This window comes from Heterodontus francisci, chromosome 27 (genome assembly GCF_036365525.1).
Source record: "Heterodontus francisci isolate sHetFra1 chromosome 27, sHetFra1.hap1, whole genome shotgun sequence".
NCBI lineage: Eukaryota > Metazoa > Chordata > Chondrichthyes > Heterodontiformes > Heterodontidae > Heterodontus > Heterodontus francisci.
This window is the reverse complement of record NC_090397.1, coordinates 19,891,646-19,910,346: the sequence shown is the minus strand read 5'-3', so window position 1 is coordinate 19,910,346 and position 18,701 is coordinate 19,891,646. Positions and strand designations below refer to the sequence as shown.

The following is an 18,701-nucleotide window of genomic DNA, read 5'->3' as shown; positions in this document are numbered from 1 at the left end:
TGCATCCACCTCTGGTTTTCGAGTCACAGGGGAGACACTTAAGCACTGGGAACAGCGCAAAACCGAGTCATAAGGTTGCTCTTGTGTCAAAAGATCTGAGTTACGAGAAAAAACTGGAGAGACTTAGGCTTTTCAGCCTTGAAAAGAAACATCTGAGAGGTAGTCTTATAAGAGGCCTGAAAGATAGTAAAAGGGATGAAAACTGTAAATCCAGACTCTTTAAGTTAAAATAGGAAGAGTAAGGCAAGGGGACATAAAATTCAAGCTAGTGAAAGGTGGAATGAGGACTGATATCGGGAAAATACCTCTTCACATCTAGTGTACTGTTTTCTCTAGAAGGTACAGTCATTAGTGTATTGGACTTTGACAGAGTACTGGAGGCAAAAAAGCACTGAACTTTTTAAGAAACAATTGGTTGCTGCAGGAGGGAAACGTTAGGATTTTTCTGAACGTATGAAGTAGTGTGGGAAGACTAACCTTCATCTGTAGCTATCAAGTGATCATTAATATCTGTTGGTATTTTAAAATATCCGGTGCTTTGTATTATGAGAGACTAACCTCTAGAGAGCTGCATTGGTGCCTGTGCATCGAAACTCTGAGGTGTAATTAACTGTACACTTTGATGAGGAAAGGGCCTGTGGTTTCTACTTTCCATGTTAAATCCTTCTAATTTTCAGATTTATTTATATTTTGCAATAGCAGAAATACAACAATTCAGAGAAAAGAAATCATAACATTTTGATCATTCAGTATCTAAATGCAAGGGTAAATGTACCATGGTCTCTAACCAATGTAAACCTTTCACGTCCATCCTCTCCCACCTTCCTTTCTGGGAAGAATATGAGTGTCGGCAATAGGTGCATTTAGAATCAGACTTGGATGCGATGCCCCTACAGTTGAATGAGCACAGCCCAGGCTCACTAATGAAGAATGGCCACTTGTATTGTCGGACTACCTGCACCCGTGCCAGCATCAGTGGGGACCTCTGGGTTAGGAAGAGAGAGAGATCAGTGAGTAAGGGCTGAATTTCTATCATTGCTTTTAAATGGAAGTTCTGGCTGCAGCTGGTGCTCCCCTGCCGTGAGCTCATTTCTTTTTGACCTAGGGCAAAAGCAGTTTCGCATTGACATCGCAGGCTCAACATTGGTGTTAATGAGAGGCACCTTTGAATCTCTTTACCTGTCCTACCAGCTCAAGGTTGGTGATGTGGTGGCAAGTGAAATAAAGGGGCAGAAATAATTATAAGCTTCAGTTTAAAAGTTGCTTTCCCAGCAGCAACAAAGCATATTGCGGCGTAATTGAAACAATTTTAGCAGGTCTGAAGTAACCTGAAAGATGCGGGGTGACAGAGAAACTTGGACGACTTGATTTCGTTGCCCCCATCCGCACCATTTATGCGCCTCCTTTCTGAAAAAATTTCAAACATCTACCTAAAATCCTCACGAGAGAAGTATTAGTTTAATAGGTGGAAGTTGATGAGCATAAATGCTGATCCTAATTGTGAAAAGAAAATGTGTAATGAGAAAGGGAAAACCTTCTTGGAGTGGCAGCAATTTTTTGTGCATTTTTTCAGGTTGAAATAGGCACTTCTCTCTGTTCATTCTTTAGGCTTTGTTCTCTTTTGAGCTATTCTTCAGACTCGTTTTAAAGTACCAGCTTTCGGCAGTGGGGAGTGTGTAGGGAGGGCCTTCACCCCTGCCCCCCCCCTACCAAATCATGGAACCACAGGGATGCTAAACTGCACCCCCCAGGACAAAATCGGCCTTTTCACTTACGTCACTCACTTTGTAACTGACTTATTTGTTTCCAGCTCCACTCCTGTTTATCATTCCTTTACAAAAGAATGAAAACATGCAATGAGTTTCCTGGTGAATATGTATTTTTTTTGTTGTTGCTGGCAAATCGTTTGCATTTTGTTCTGTGAGTAAATGTAATTGAGTGTTTTTTTTAAATCAAATTTAATTTCAGATACAAACATTTGCTACGAGATTTAACTGAAAATACCAGCCCTGACAATCCTGAATTCCAGCAGCTCACAAGTAAGATTCACTTTTCCGTCTCTGTATTTTAAAATAATTACCATTAAATGTTATTCGAGGTAAATTTTCCAGTATATCTGATGGAGTAGCTATTATGAATATCAGACTTATAAGAGGATATGCATAAGCTTATCCATCGACTTTTAAAGAAAGGAGCTATACATACCACCCACATAATCTCTTTAGGTAATAGTTCTGAATTAAGTGATAACACTCTGGTGCTCAGAGTGAGTGCATCTTAGGGAAAATCACGGTCTGCTACTACGAGTTTCCAACTTGTGCCACTTCCTGCCAGGAGTGCTGGAATGCAGAATTGCACCTTCAATCTACAGACAAGCATTGGAGAAACCTAAGACTAAAAAGCTACACAGTCAAATGTGATTACTTGCTTAGGGATAGCAATCGAACCCCATACTTAGTTAATATAATTCTTAGAAAGATCAAGCAAATGGTGACTGTTTCTTATTACCTTAAATAAATTTACTTTTAAAAATGCCGACACTGCCTTTTCCGAACATCAGATGCAGTAAAAGCGGTTTCCGAAGTTTCTCAGCACATTCAAGACCAGGCTCGGAGGCATGAAAATTACCTGCAGATGCTGAGAGTACAGAATCTGTTGAAAGGACAAAGGAGCAAGGTATTGGCTCCAGGTTAGTTCTTGTGATCAATAATTCCTTTTTATTTTTGGAAAATGATCTTGAGTGTTGCAGAAACGTGGAAGAAGGTGATCCGAAGAGACTAGAATGATTACAGGAACCTTAACGATGTGGTCTAATGCAAAATGGTCATGGAGTTCAAAGAACTAGTTTAACTAATTTTGTTGGCTTGCTGGTGAATACTGAAGACTTTCAGCCTAGATTATTGAAGGCGCAGTTTTGGCCTTTTTTTCCACACTTTTTCCTTTTGTTTATCTCTTCAGAGATGCCCACATGTGTAAAAGCACAAAGAGCCCAGTCATGAAAGCAGAGGCCTGTCAACCTCCCTGAGGACCAATTAATGGTGCTCCAAATCTTGTGGGCAGACAGATAAAAAGGCTAGAGAGAGAGTGAGAGAAAGATGAATACCCGACATGTAGAAGGCAGTTTTTTTCAGATGTTCGTAGGCACTTCTTAAGTATTCTTACCCAACTTCTCTGGGATATTTCAATTTCATTCTTCTCATTTGATTTAATATTAAAAGACAACTATTTTATTTTAAGCAGGAGCTTTCAGGTCTTTCTCCCCCCACCTCTCTAATATGGAAAATGTTAGGCAAAGGCAAGTATTTTATACGTGACAGCAATTCAATATGTTGTTAATTTTTATGGGTTTTACCTTTTGTATAAGATATCACTGCGGGGAAGTTCTAAGACTTTGTAGTACAACCTTTCGCTCCGTCCTTGCCCCCTGCAAACCTACAGCCCTTTGAACAGCTCCTGAGTTTCACTTTGAAACCACAAGTTGAAAGTGTTTGACATGGGAAGGGTAGCATTAAAGTCTTGCTCTTTGAACTTTCTCTTTTCAAAGTCCTGCTTAGAGTACCAGGGAGGACAATAATAGACAGGTTCACGACTCATTGAAATGAATCATTGATAATGAACATCTGCGTTTCCATTGCATCCAGACCCAAAAGTAGTTTTTAACGCTTGTTTTAAACGGAATTTTGACTAAAACCTTGTAAATGTTAATTTCTTAATTAAAGGGTAGTTATTAAAGGCCACTGTTAGGTTCAGAAAAACCCATAAATCACTGCATCACTTTTTGAAATTCTGTTTTTGTTTTAATTGTATTTTGTTGACTTCATTCAAAAATGGGTGTTTGTGGAAAAGTAGGTTTTCCTTTAAGTGTCTGCAAATTAGTCTCTTGTTTTAGTTGGCTTTAAATATTTGCAAACTATTTTAACTCTATAATTCAGCGCTTCCAATCCACTTTTTGCCTTTAAGGTTATACAAAATGGGTGCAAGAATGTTGAATGTTGTGTTAAAGGGAAAGCAACATTCGGTGTAACTTAAATGCAATCTTTATTTTCACCGCAGTTCACTTTACTCTTCAGCTTCTACCTATGCTTGAACATGAATCTTTTAGTCCACATCAACATGATTTTTGATGTCTGTTGTGCTTAACTGATGCCAGTTGTTGATATTCACAGTGAACATCACTGAGAGTATAAGCATTTGAACAGAACACAGTCACACAATGTTGGTGTCCTTGGGCTACAGACAATTATAAGGCTAATTCTACCATCCAACGCTTCCAGCAGGTAGCATCACCTTATGGAAGCTGCACATCGGAGATTTGGTGCTACAGTGTTTTAGCTGTATCTCTGATTCCCAGACTTTTAAAGCACATGTTGTCTTCTGGGAGCACAGGATTGTCCTATATTGACCTGCAAGAGTTGTTAATCAAACGCCTAACATTGGAGTTGGCCTTAGCTCAATTATTAGCACTCTTGCCTATGAGTCAAAAGGTTGTGGGTTCAAGACCCACTCCAGAGACTTCAACACATAACCTAGTGCAGTACTGAGGGAGTGCTGCACTATTGGAGGTGCTGTCTTACAGATAAAGGTTACACTAAAGCCCCATTTACCCCTGTAGGTCGACATGAGAGATCCCATGGCACTATTTTGAAGAAGAGCAGGGGAGTTCTCCCTGGTGTCCTGGCCAATATTTATCTCTCAACCAATATCACTAAAACAGGTTATTTGCTCATTATCACAATGTTATGCTTCCTATGTTACATCACGTCAAAAGCACTTCATTGGCTGTAAAGAGCAAGTCCTGAGGTTGTGAAAGGTACTATATAAATGCAAGTTCGTTCTTTATTGGTTATGGGAGGAAAGGGTCAACTTACTTTGCAGATCTTTGGCACTATTACAGAATTCAATAACATGCTGTTACTTTTTTTCAAAGGTCTGATCAAAATACATATTTTTGCTGTTTAACAGAAATTTTAAGCTGTTCTTGGACTGGTAATGATTAAGAATATTCCAAAGTACAGCAAAGTGAACTGGTGAGATCAACTATGTTGATTGATGAGAATTTTCCCTTTGAATTTGTCTTTGAGTGGAATTTTACTTTCCAAAAAGATCTGCTAGCTGTGGAACTACTGTATTCTCCTGTGAAACGAGAAGGAAAGCTCAAAGCCCTTTATACTTTCCATACTTAATAAGCTTCCTCCTTTCTGTTACCACAGGAAGGAAATACATTCGAGAGGGCTGGCTGATGATTGTGCCATCTAAGGGCGAGGAATTGAAACACAAAATGTTCTTTCTGTTTTCGGATATTCTGCTGATGACCAAACCTTGCCACCCACTCCACCCTGTGCATTCCGACAAGTTTGCCTGGCAGAGGGCCTACCCTTTGATCGAGGGCACTGTAGAGAAAGTCTTCGGACACACCAAGAGTCAGGGAGGGCTTATTAGCGTAAGTCTTCATTTTAAAGCTTGCACGTGGTGCTGACTCATGCCAGTTGTCAATGAAATTCTTTTGTCTTCATGGATTTCTCAGCCAGTGATTTTGTTAGACTACTGACATGAAAGTATTGTACTCAAAAACTCGTTGACTTAGTTCAAAGCCATAAGTGCTTTTTCCCAAATGGCTATCCTCTTTTTTTTTTCATGCATAAGATAAATTAAGTCTGTGTGTTCTGTTGACTTTGCAAGCCATTTAATGTTTTTCTTTGGCTTTCTCACCAGTCATTTTACAGAAGTCATAGTTATGAGTATGATTACCCTTCAAAATGGCACTTAAGCAAAGTAATATAATGTATTAAACAATACATGGGTTTTTGTTCTGTGAAAAGATGAGTATTGAGTGCTAAAAAATATAAATTTCAATAAAATCAGAGTTTTAATTAGCTGTAATAATTCTGCATGTATATATCAAAGGCAATTTCATTTTCAGGCATTTCATTCATAAACTAATTACCGGATAGTAATTTTAATAGATAAAATCAGAAGTGTGCATGGCATTGAGTTGCCAATGAATTGGATAATTTTAATGATTTTAAAAATATATATGTCGGGAGGGGAAGAGTGCAGAATTTCAGTTTTTTCACCTACAGTGAAGCTTAAACGTTTGGTAGTTATGTGTTCAAGTCTGTCTCTGCCAATTCTGTCAACCACTTTATGTAAGTAGTTGGCTTTCTCTAATAACTCTGCTGACATTTCATCATCTTATTATCCTGTGAAGCAAAATTCATATCAGGTAATCATGCAATGATATCAATGTTCTTTTTTTTCCTCACGAAGGCCGATTATCAATCTGGATGCTACCTGTAAGCATTGAAAATTGTGGTCAGCACTGTGAGCCACTCGCATTTTAGCTTGAAGAATTAAAGAGAAATTAAATTTGACAGCAATGAATTCGGAGGCACAATCTATGCTCCAATTTATATGCAAAATGAAATACCTCATGAAAATATCTTCCACTTTTACACGCAGATTTGAAACAGAATTCAGTGGCCTCTGGAATCCGTAACGTGCTGGCACTTTCATTTTATATTGCAGCTTGCAGATTGCTTTTGATGTATAAATAATCAACCTGAATTATACCCAGTACAAATGCTGCTGCACTGCTGTTTGTGTGTTACAATGTAATTTCTGCCCCAGAGAGTCAAATTTCCTTGACAAATTCTTAATTACTGTGTTTCCACAGATGCTGAATCTATTTGTGCATAAATCTTAAGTATTCCCAGAAGGCGAGAAACTAATATTATCAACAGTTTCACTTGGCCTGTTCAATGAACTTCATAATTAGATAATACATTTGATGACAGCATATTTGAAATCTTTATTCATTTTGAATTCAGCATTGCAAATGTATTTTACACCAAAATATATTTTTTTAAACTGACCAACTCTTTATGATCATTCAAATATGATTTCTTCCACTTTAATAATGAATGTGGCCAAGAAATGCAGGCATTTGTTAGTCAAAAGTAAATGTTGTTCCTTATAGTGTTTGTTCACTTTTTACTCCCCTTACATAAGATGCAAAGTTGCCATTCTATTTTTGTAATGAAGAAATGCTGTTGGCTTTGGACAGATTGATCATTTTATTTGACGGGACTAATCTTTGGTGCATGTTTAACATGTCAATGATGGTTATTGATGATAACGTGCTATTGCATTCTTAAATGGTTTTGAATATTTCATGATGAAGGATCTACAGAAAGAATAAATTGAAGGATTTCCACGTTATTGACTGACATAATTTCTGCTGGGTTCTGTGTAAAAGTTCAAAAGGCTGCTTTGAAATGGCAGAAGTGCTAGAAATGAAATCTAATCTGTCCCTTTTTAAATCTGTCTTTTAGCTAACCTTTCCTGAGGAGAAGCTCCTCGTGATGTCGAATGATCAGGAGGACATCAATGACTGGTACCGGTGCCTGTCTGCTGCCATTGGGTAGGTCGCTTTGGCAAGCTTGCTGCTGCCACTGACCTTGTAGCGAACTCCCGACAAAAGGTCGGAATGGATTCATTGATCAGCCAGACCGAGCGTATGACAGTCTTTCCCTTAATTGAATCCCAAAAGGGGCCAGACGTGGGTTATTATTACAGAAGTCAGCCGATAGTGCTCATTAAAAGCTCCACAGACTGTGTGGTTTACTAATTAGTTTATTATACAGACACATTGACGATGGGGAAATGTTGTCATTTTGCCCTTTATCGCACAAGGGATGCTGTTAAAAGTTTAATCAGCTGGCACTGACCAGCTTCGTGGTGGATGCACACTGGTCATTACTGAGGTCACCCCTGCTGTATCTGCACCGGCAGGGTCACAGTTTGAACCCTGAGTACATTCTGTTTCAGGTGGTAAGTCTGCATAACCCTTCCACCTGAAAGAGGGCTGCTATAAAATGCACACTGCGGGGCGTAAAGCAGCAGACTGGCTGCAAGAGTGAGAGCATCTTGTTAAAAGTTTCCCTTTACTTGCCTTGTTAAAGGTAGTATTGCAAAAACATCTGTTAGCCACAGTTACCAAGACCTTGGAAGTTTTGCTTAAAAGCCCAGAACAGTTACGGTTAATGAATGTTTTATTTAACACGGCCTTGCTCAGCGACAGCAATGTTTTTAACCGCTGGAGAGACAAATTAGTTCCTCCTTTTGCTCAGTGCTGTACAATTTACTATGTACAGTATTAAATTGATTATTTTGACAGCAATGTCATTAAAATAAGAGACTTGACCAACTTTTCAGCTGGAATTGATCTTGCTTGTATTTACCATAAGACGCCTACAGCGGCAGCACTCAGTGCCTCTTCCACCATGAGGTGCGCTGTAATCTTTAATATAATTAAAGCAAAATACTGCAGATGTTGGAAATCTGAAATAAAAACAGAAAGTGCTGGAAATACTCAGCAGGTCAGGGACCCGTAAGATACGGGACAGATCCCCAGGCTAGATGGAGTTTTACGTCGGTGGCCAGCTCCCGTCCGCCTGTTGTAAAATCCAGCGTGTTAACTCCGCTTCTCTCTCCACAGATTCTACCTGATCTGCTGAGTATTTGCAGCATTTTCTGCAATCTTTATTGTCTGTGAAGTTGGACTTAACTCTTCAATTTCCACCATACCATCTTCATCTTTATGTAGCGGGGTCATGTTTTTGAAGACTACTTGAGGAGGAATGTTTGTTAGTGAAGGGAGGTAAAATATGTCCAAGATAGTGCTTATAAGTAATGAAGGAAGGTGCATCATGTTCAGGTACTTCAATGCAGTTGTGTATACAAAATGGCGGTTTAGACGTTCCCTCTGGAAAAGGAACTACAATCAACTTTGGAGGAGCAATTGATTGTTCATTTGTTCCCTGCATCTTTCAAGGCATTTATCCATCCAAGCAATTTTCATTGGGCTCCATGAGCCAATCCCTTTCTTTGTTGCCTCCAATGATCTCTTGCAGCTTCTCTCATACCCCACTATTTGTACTTTTTTCTGCTTGTGCAAGAAAATGCACATTTTTAGTTTCAGGCCCAAGCATCAGTAGGGTCTCCATCAGAGACTGGGGCCAATGATCCAGGAATCTGTGTAATGATGCTCCCATGGACATTTCAGGTGGAGTATGGATACATTGCATTTAGTATTTAATATAATAAAATACGCAAGAAGTAAGAGCTGGTGTGAGGCCTGTTGGGGACAAAGAGGGTGGTATAAGCTTAGAGGTGCAGGGCAAGGCTAGAATACTTAATGAGTACTTTGTATCAGTGTTTACTAAGGAAGAGGATGCTGAAAAAATATCGGTAGAAGTGGAGGTGGTAGAGGTAATGGACAGGGTGAAAATTGATAGGCAGGATGCACTGGAAAGGCTGGCTATGCTTCGAGTGGATAAGTCACCTGGTCTGAATAGCTTGCATGCCAGGTTGCTAAAGGGAATGGGGGTGGAGATAGCGGAAGGGCTTGTCTTAATCTTCCAATCCTCCCTAGATATGGGAAGGTGCCAGAGGATTGACGAGTGACAATGTGACACCCTTATTCAAGAAAGGATATAAGGACATTTCTAGTAACTGCAGGCCAGTTAGTTTAAAATCTGTGGTGGGTAAGGTTTCAGAGAAAAATAATTGGAAAAACAAAATCAACAGGGACTTGGACAGGTTTGAGTATGTTCAGGAGAGCCAGCACGGATTTGTAAAAAGATCATGCTTGACTAATCTAATTGAATGTTTTGTTGAAGTAACAAAGAAGGTTGATGAAGGGAAAGAAATGGATGTTATCTATATGGATTGTAAGAAAGCGTTTGAAAAAGTACCACATAAAAGACTGGTTAACAAAATTGAGGCCCTTGGAATAAGAGGGTCAGTGTCAGCTTTGGGGGGGGAGGAATGGCTTAAGGACAGAAAACAGCTAGTCGTGGTAAGTGTTTGTTTTTCAGACTGGAGGATGGGAGACAGTGATGTTCCTCAGAGGTCAATGCTACCACCGCTTTTATTGATATACATAAATGACTTGGGATATTGGAATACTGAGAAAAATGTGAAAATTTGCTGATGATACCAAACTTGAAGGTGTGACAGACAGTGGGGATGATACCAATCAACTGCAACAACACCTAGATAGGCTAACAGAATGGACAGACAAGTGATAGGTGGAATTTAATAGAGAAGTGTGAGATGATGCATTTTGGCAAAAAGGAGAGGCAATATAGACTAAATTATGTAGTTCTAAAGTGTGTTAGAGGGACCTAGGGATTCATGTGCATCGATCTCTGAAGGTGGTAGGAGATATTGAGAGAGTAGTTAGCAAAGCTTATTGGATCTTGGCCTTCATAAATAGAGCTTTTGAGTACAAAAGCAGGTCAGTTATGCTGAACCTTTATAAAGCTCTGGTTAGGCCCCAACGAGAGTATTGCGTCCAGTTCTGGTCACCACACTTTAGAGAGGATGTGAGGGTCCTTGAGAGAGTGCAGAGGAGATTTACCAGAATGGTTCCAGGGATGAGGGATTTTAGCTATAAGTTTAGGTTAGAGAAGCTGGGGATGTTTTCCTTGGAGCAAAGGAGATTGAAGTGAGATTTGGTAAAGGTGAGATTATGACAGGTTTGGATAGGGTAGACAAAGAAAAGCTGTTCCCATTAGCTGATGGTACAAGGGCAAGGGGACACAGATTTAAGGTTTTGGGCAAGAGATGCGGGGGGAATATGAGGAAGAACTTTTTTGCGCAGCGAGTGGTAAAGACCTGGAACTGCCTTCCCACGAGGGCAGTGGAAGCGGAGACGGTGAATGAATTCAAAAGGAAATTGGATGGGCACGCAAGGGAAATAAACTTACAGGGCTATGGAGATAGAACCAGGGAATGGGACTGATTGGATTGTTCTACAGAGAGACATCATGGACTTGATGGGCTGAATGGCCTCCTGTGCCATTATGACTCTAATTACAAAGGCCAGAGCCATGAACTTGACATTTTGAATGGGTTGTTCTATGTCCAGGGCTAAACAAGTGGAATAACTGCAATCCAACTCTCCCAGTAGGGAGCAATGCTCTTAGAGAGTGCCTCACCGGAAATTGAAGATGCTAGTCCACGGTTACCCACGGCACGCTCACTCTGAACAGCACTCCTCGTTCGATTACAGAATCACTGCTAATGTCTCGGCAAATTAGTGCAGCTAGGTTCCAAAAAAAGATAGGATTCCAAAAACTAGAAAGATAAAGATTGTTTAATTCTTAATTAATTCTCATGATGTGGGCGTTGTGGCAAGCCCGGCATTTATTGACCATCCGTCCTTGCACCGATAAAAGGACATTAGTGAACCAGTTGAGTTTTTACGACAGCCCGACAGCTTCACGTTCACTTTTACTGATACCAGCTTTTTATTACCAGATTTTGTTTTAAACTTAACTGAAGTTCTCAAACTGTCATACTGGGATTTGAACTCACATTCTCTGGATCACTAGTTCAGGAACATAATCACTACACTGCCATAGTTTTTAAAGCTGGGGTAGTCAATCCTCTGTATTGCAATAAACTTGGGTAAATGCAAGTTTTCTCCCAAAAACAGTAAAGAAGCATAGCTTTAATATTGGTTTCATGTTAGGCATAGTTGTTATCTTTGAGTGTCAACTTGCCTCAGTGATAACACTCTTGCCTCTGAGAGCTCCCCACTCCAAGACTTAAGTGCATATTTTAGGCTGATCCTCCGGTGTAGTACTGGGAGGGTGCTGCACTGTCTGAGGTACCGTCTATTACATGGCATGTTAAACCGAGGTCCTGCTTTGGTGGATAAAAAGATCCCGTGACGTCTATATTTAACGAAAAGCAGTGGTATTCGCCCATTCCCCCACCCCCACCCCCCCCCCAAGCCGAGATCCATCCCTCAATCAACACCATCAAAACAGATTACCTGCTCATTAATCTCATTAGCTGCTTGTGGGATCTTGCTGTGCACAATTTGACTGCTGTATTTGCCCGACAAAACAAGTGGCTGCACTCGAAAAGTAATTTAGTGATTACAAAGCACGTAGGGATGACCTGAGAATGTGGAAGGCGGCAAATCCGTGCCGTTCTCGAGCAGTTAACTACCATTATAGAAGAGTGACCATCTCACTAGCTTTCAGAATGGATTTCCAATTTGGGAGTCAAATTCAGGAAACTTTTGCTTGGACCCTAAACCAACATTAGAGACCTTTTTGTCATCTTGTGAGTTGGATTTGAGTTTTGATCTTCCACAGTGAAGGTTAATGACCTGAGAAGAGCATTAAACTGAATTTGGAGACAACCTGCCTGAAATAGGCAGCTTAAAATGTTCTCTTCAGCCTATCTAGCTTCTGGCGGTATACAGAGGAGATGCATCATATTTATTACTGAATGAACTTTTCTTTTACTTGTAATGTTGCAGCCAGTTGAGATCCCGGTCTGTCATCATATACAGGAAGGATAATCTAGCGAGAAGGCCCTTACGGTCGGTCAAACATTCAACGCCAATGGAAACCTACTCAACTACCCCTAAAAGTGGAAGCAAGAGAAGCTTGGTAAGAATTCATTTCTAGAAATGAAGGATGTTTAAAGCTACCACTTCCAAAGAATGGCTCTTTGAGTTCATTTATTGTCACTGAAGGAAGCTTGTGAGTAACTGGATATCATAGTGCAGTTTTGAGACTCACATGTATTTAGTGATCTCTACTTTCATTCTTTTTTAAAATTTCCTGACAGAATGATGATCAACACCAGGCGAAGGACACAAACACAAACAGCCATCCTATGAATGAAGGGACAGCAGCGAAGCGAATTAGACTGGTGCCAAGTGCCACTGTGAGGTAACCTAAACCATTCCTTTATTTGAAAGTAGCACTTTCTGTGTCATTGCACAGTGTGCTGTTTTGCTCTTTCTCTGAACATACTCAGACTGTCGTACTGATCCTACATCCCACACGCATATTCTGGCTGCTCTTTTGAACTTAAAACAACTTCTTTGGATGAAAGGTCATATGAATTTTTAAGTACGTCTATGCTATGCTGTACTTTGCTGATATTTCCACTAGATGGCTCCAAAGCACACACATCTGAATTTGATGGTTAGTCTGGCAGTGCCTTTTATACTGCAATTTCTGCAGGGCTTTGCATCTGAATGTTGTATGATCACCACAGCTGGATGTAGCGTTACCTCAGGAGCACCAAGTCCATGGCCATTTATGTTATGTGGTCTTCCATAGTTGGATGCGTAGGCAATAAAATTCCATGTGGTTTCTCCTGCCCATTGGCCGTAACTTTGCCAGAAGAGCTGTGGAAATCCTAGGGGAAACAGTGTGAGTGCAGGTCTTCACTGGGACTTACACTGGGTGATTGGGAGAATCCCTGTGTTAATTCACCTCTACAGAGTGACAGAATAGGAGGAAGCTATTCAGCCCATTGTCACCAGACAGGTCTTCAGCTGCCTGCTCCAATCTCATTTCTTTGCCCTTCCTGTTCAAAAATATTTATCAAATAAATAAATAAATTCCCTTTTGAAGACTACAATTGAACCTGTACCGACAACCCTATCAGGCTGTGCATCCCAAACCTTCACCATGTGCTGTGTAAAAATGTTTTTCCTCATGTCACCTCTGGTTCTTTTACTGATCACCTTAAATCTGTGCCCTCTAGCTATTGACTCTTCAGCCAATGGAAGCAGTTTCTCTTCATTTACTTTATCTAAACTCTTCATGATTTTAAACACCTCTATTAAATCTCCTCTTAGAGTTCTCTGCTCTCAGAAGAACAGCCCTTATTTTGCATATATTTTGAATAGTATCATCTGGCCAGGGTTTCCATTATTACCAACACTCTTTATGTGGTTACCCACTAGGGTTTATGTGGATCCACTCTGAAGAGCACAGAAACTCGACAACAAGCTTAGAAGTTTCCAAATTAAAATACTGACCAGTTCATTGAGTAGCTTTTTGGTCTGCCCAATATGAAGTGCACACTTTTGGGGTATGTGCACTTACCAAAGTGCAGGTTGGTAAGTGTAAAGACTTTTGGAGCTCCGGTATGTGCAGTGGATGATGCTGGAGTTTAGCCAGCAGAAACCATGCAGCTTACCAGTACAGACCATAAATATACTTCCAATGTTACCAGGTGTTAATGTTTCCAATGTTATTTGATGCTCCTGGCCTTTCCTGAATTCTTCCAGTGCAAAATCTTTCAAAAGCTTTGGCAACCTTGCTCATGGGGACTTGTAGTAATTTGGTATATTTTGTTGCATAAAAGGCATTATCTAAACCTAAGTTACAACAGGGGCAATGTGACTCCGACCGCTGTTTTGAATGGGTTCCAGTAGCAACAGCAGGAGCCCTATTTAGATGCCACATTTCAGACCCTTCAGATCTTTCCTAGAAGCAAAAAAAACTATTGGCCACACAAGTTGAGCTAAGTGGCTACACATGCATTACATTGATTAATTACCCAGCAGCTTGTGAGAAAACATTGGCTGACTTCTGTTTCTACCTTTCAACATAAGGAAGACTAAAAGTTTTGTTCTTTGCTTCACTCTTATGAAAGAATGATCTAAGATGTGTTACAGCCATGTTGCAACATGTTTCTACTGCTCAATGGCTCGAGTTTACACAGAGAGTAGCTGAGCCTAGTCTCTGGTCCGTATTTCATTGATTGATGTCAGTCAGAGTGGCAACAGGAGTACTGCCTTTGGCCTTAATGCCACTGCAATATTAAGGGGAAATCAGATAACATTCAACTCCTCAAAGTTAGTGTATGTGAAGTCCATGTGTATGGATATGGTGTGAGGCCAAAATCAGGCTGAAATACTTGAGGGTGATCACCTTTGATCCAAACTGCAGCAAGTAATCAATGCCTTCAAGAGGGGAGAGCATTGGTGAAAGAATCATATTTTACCCAGCTTCTAGGCAGCACAGTGGTTAGCACCGCAGCCTCACAGCTCCAGCGACCCGGGTTCAATTCTGGGTACTGCCTGTGTGGAGTTTGCAAGTTCTCCCTGTGTCTGCGTGGGTTTCCTCCGGGTGCTCCGGTTTCCTCCCACATGCCAAAGACTTGCAGGTTGATAGGTTAATTGGCCATTATAAATTGCCCCTGGTATAGGTAGGTGGTAGGGAAATATAGGGACAGGTGGGGATGTGGTAGGAATATGGGATTAGTGTAGGATTAGTATAAATGAGTGGTTGATGGTTGGCACAGACTCGGTGGGCCGAAGGGCCTGTTTCAGTGCTGTATCGCTAAACTAAACTAGACATGGGTCACATTCACAATGCATTCCTGTTTTAGCATGTTGTGTAACTATTATTACTGTCACTTTTCTTAAGGAGAACCTCTCTGACTTTTCTAGGCATCAGGATGCTGGCCCCGGAATGGAGCAGATGGGCACCAATTGTATCATTCTGTAAAGTAACTGTTGATCAACAAGGACTGGACCCCATCTTATATATAGAGTGTTTTTTAAGTATTATTATCATATAGCAGACTCCTCCATACCACAATGAGATGACTGGTTTGAAGTAATATTCCAGAAGTTGAAACTTGAACTGATGGTTTGGGGCTAGCTGAAACTTGACCAGACTGACAGAAGATGCTCCTCTTGAAATCTCCTAATCCAGATGGTTTCATTCTATGTCTCTGTATTTGACTCCTGTTGCTGTTGTGCGACGTGAAGTACCATCGATCCTATGAAGTACCATTGGCTGAGAGGGACTGAGGGGCAACACACAGCTGGTGTCAATGCAGGCGTTATCTCTCTCTGCCATCACGAGTGTCCCCTGAATCCTGTCAGACCTGGCCACGAGCCCCAGTAGTTCAGTCCTATTTAGTTATATTTCTTGCTTTCTGTTTGTGGGTTAAATTTCACAGGCCTGCAGGATTGGAAAGAGCTGTTCTTCACCCTGTTGCTTCATTGGTAGTTAAATCCTAAACAGGACTAACAAGATCTGTTCATAGCAACAACCTGAGCTATATAAAACTTAACAGGAGCTTGAGTTGCTGAGCTGCATTCACACAACTACAAGCGGAAGTGCAGCTTGCCAATTTTAGTATAAAAAGACATATGGGATCAAGGCCCATTGACATGGATTGAATTTGAAGAGATGAGCAGTCTGAAATTCAGTAAATCTTTGGCGTGAATAGCGATGGCATTTAAATCAGGTCAGAAATGTGCTCTGCTTGGCGAATGATGTGCAGGATTATAACCAAAAGGTGTTATTTTTCATTTTTATGTAAATGAGTCATTGTGGAGCAACCTGCATTTGCTGCTAGCTTTGTAGACTTGGTACGCAGCCATTAATGATAGTGTTGAAGGAAACGTCCGGTGAAGTGTTGTCAGCCTTGAATTTTCCAACCTGCAATGGCACCAATTTGCCTTCATATGGCAGAGCTTTGCAAATGCCCAAATTTTCCGACCTGCGCTCACAGTGTATGGAAGACAGATGCTTCTCCCACAGTTAGAAGCAATTGAAAGAGTCAGGTTATTGATTAATTACCTGACATTGTCCTCTATCAGCATCCAAATGACCCGCTTAGAACCTGATTCAACTCCATCGGATACAATTTTGATTGAGCCAATGTAATATTTGTGCCATTGAAAAAATGAAATGTATTTTTATTTAATGAGCAGTCTCTAAACGCCCATTCTGTGAGCCAGGATGAATACCTTTCAAACACCAAACAGAAGAGTCTTAATTAATGGTTTAATTGTTATGTGCTCCCAATTACAGCACATCCACCAATTTTATTGGTGCTAATTGTATAATGTTCCTGACTCAGTCATTGTCAAAACGGCTATTAATTTGCACTGCATAATAATGGCTAATAAATTTCCATGAATATTTTAAAAATCATCTGGCTGAGAATGCACCATTTTTGCAGCATGTGTACCCATTTTTGTCAGTGTGATTTTCACTAGAAGTATAGTCACACTCACAGCCCAAAATGATAAGCTTACATACTTATAGGGAATTGGGGAAACATATTGGATGAAATCAACGAGAGGGGGGTTTTGACGACTGGGCAACTCTCAACCTCCATAAATTTGCCCAGGCATGCGCCATGGAGAGGTCACTCCATAGCAAACCACTGACCACCTCCAGGCGCGTATCCATTGTCTCTCGAGATAAGGAGGCCCAAAAGAAAGAAAAGCTGCAGTGCAGCATAAATGTTGCAACATTTATTGTTGAGGACATTATTTGCTAAAAAGGTGGTTAACATGATTTTTTGCAGGGGGCTTTAAAAGAAATCTTCAATGATCCCTCTGTTGTGATATTGTTACAAAATATTGACCTGTTCTGCACTGCTAGTTACCTGTTCTACAAAGTCACTAATATACGGGATTTGAAGTTCTCAGACACCCCATAAAGAGGTTACTTCTCCTAAACGGTTTTGGCATCTAAGTGCTAAATGCTATTTTCAAGAAGATTTGTAGCTTCTTTGAGGCAGATTTGCCCAACTTACATTTTTTCTGTGTTTCTTCACGTAGCCAAATCTTTTTTTTTATATGAATGAAGACGTAATTGCGAAAAGACTACAGATAAATGATATTCTTGGTTAACTTTAAATTGCAAAGAATTGTTCATAATAAGGTATGCATTGCTGTTTTGAATAATGAAGTTTTTATGATGGTTTATTAATTATTGCTTTGCTGTAAGCAATCATGAACGTTATATTTTAACACTCTATTTCAAAGGTGAAAACTGATTTAAGTTGTATGCAAGCTTTGTGTTAAAACATTAATATTTTTATTTCAATTTTTGTTTTAAATTCTTTGTAGTGCAATTCCATCTGCTGCATTTTTTGTTATATAGTCAAAAATGAGCTGATAAAATGACTTGTCAGACATCTATCCATCATGATGCCAATGTGTTGGGCCATAGTATGGTGGGATATGGGTTAACACCTGCAACATAGTGGGTTCCTAATCTCGGCTAGGCTGCTTGGAAGAGACAAGTTACATCCCTACGTAGATATATTAAGTGGCCGCCCGCCGCGTAATCACGGTGGCAGGATGGTAGTCATTTTCTATGCCCGCTGCCACTCCTGGTGGCGGGACATCCAAATCCAGCCCTATGTGGGAGGAAATGTTTAATTTAATAAAAGGTGTATATTATTTTAATTACGGTTGTTGAATTTAAAAACCAAGTTTTAAGCACCTCCCAATATTTTAGCCCAACGGCATATTTGCATCATTTCTATTTGAAGCAATCTGTTTTGGCCTCTGGTGTTCCAGGATTTCATGTTATTTGGTGATGCCCGAAGATGCTTGGACCTGCCATATAAAGGACAAATCTACACATGTTTGTGCTATTGTTCCTTGAACTCTGTGAAGGAAATTTGCAATGGGGATTTTCTTTGTAAATGGGCAATATTCTTCTCCAACTTCATAGAGTATTAAGAACAGATTTAGCACTTTGCAGCTTTATTCATTCAAATCAATTAGTAGCTCTCTCATCTCCAAGTCAGCCGAGATGATGTCATGTACATTGATTCGATGAACCTCTGACAATACATTGCAGTAGTGAGGGAGTGCTGCAGTGACAGAAGTGAAACCTGCCTGCTCAGGTGGATGTGAAAGATGTTGAGGCACTATTCAAAGAAGGAAAAAGAGTCTCCCAATACTCTGGTCAATATTCCACCTCAACCACTACAACCGATTGGGTCAGAACTTGCTGTCAAAAGAAAAATGAGGCAAATGGCAATCGTCATTATTTACACGCGAATAGTACAGCAATTTCAGACAATGGGATAAATGACTATGTAAACGTTGC

At 40.3% G+C, this 18,701-nt stretch overlaps 1 protein-coding gene across 4 annotated transcripts in view; it reads left to right on the top strand.

The window, feature by feature from the left end:
- The window catches only part of arhgef39 (Rho guanine nucleotide exchange factor (GEF) 39), a 108,488-nt gene extending 90,780 nt beyond the window's left edge, over positions 1–17,708 (top strand). For 2 of the 4 annotated variants that reach the window (XM_068058947.1, XM_068058948.1), the window contains exons 7-13: positions 1,969–2,039; positions 2,561–2,689; positions 5,211–5,440; positions 7,332–7,420; positions 12,341–12,473; positions 12,655–12,758; positions 15,281–17,701. In XM_068058947.1, coding sequence (XP_067915048.1) covers positions 1,969–2,039; positions 2,561–2,689; positions 5,211–5,440; positions 7,332–7,420; positions 12,341–12,473; positions 12,655–12,758; positions 15,281–15,338 — 814 coding nt within the window. In that variant the 3' untranslated portion in view covers positions 15,339–17,701. Of the gene's footprint in view, positions 1–1,968; positions 2,040–2,560; positions 2,690–5,210; positions 5,441–7,331; positions 7,421–12,340; positions 12,474–12,654; positions 12,759–15,280 lie in introns of all 4 variants that reach the window. The other 2 variants (XM_068058950.1, XM_068058949.1) reach the window with 2 other exon arrangements.
- The last annotated feature ends 993 nt before the right edge of the window (positions 17,709–18,701 follow it).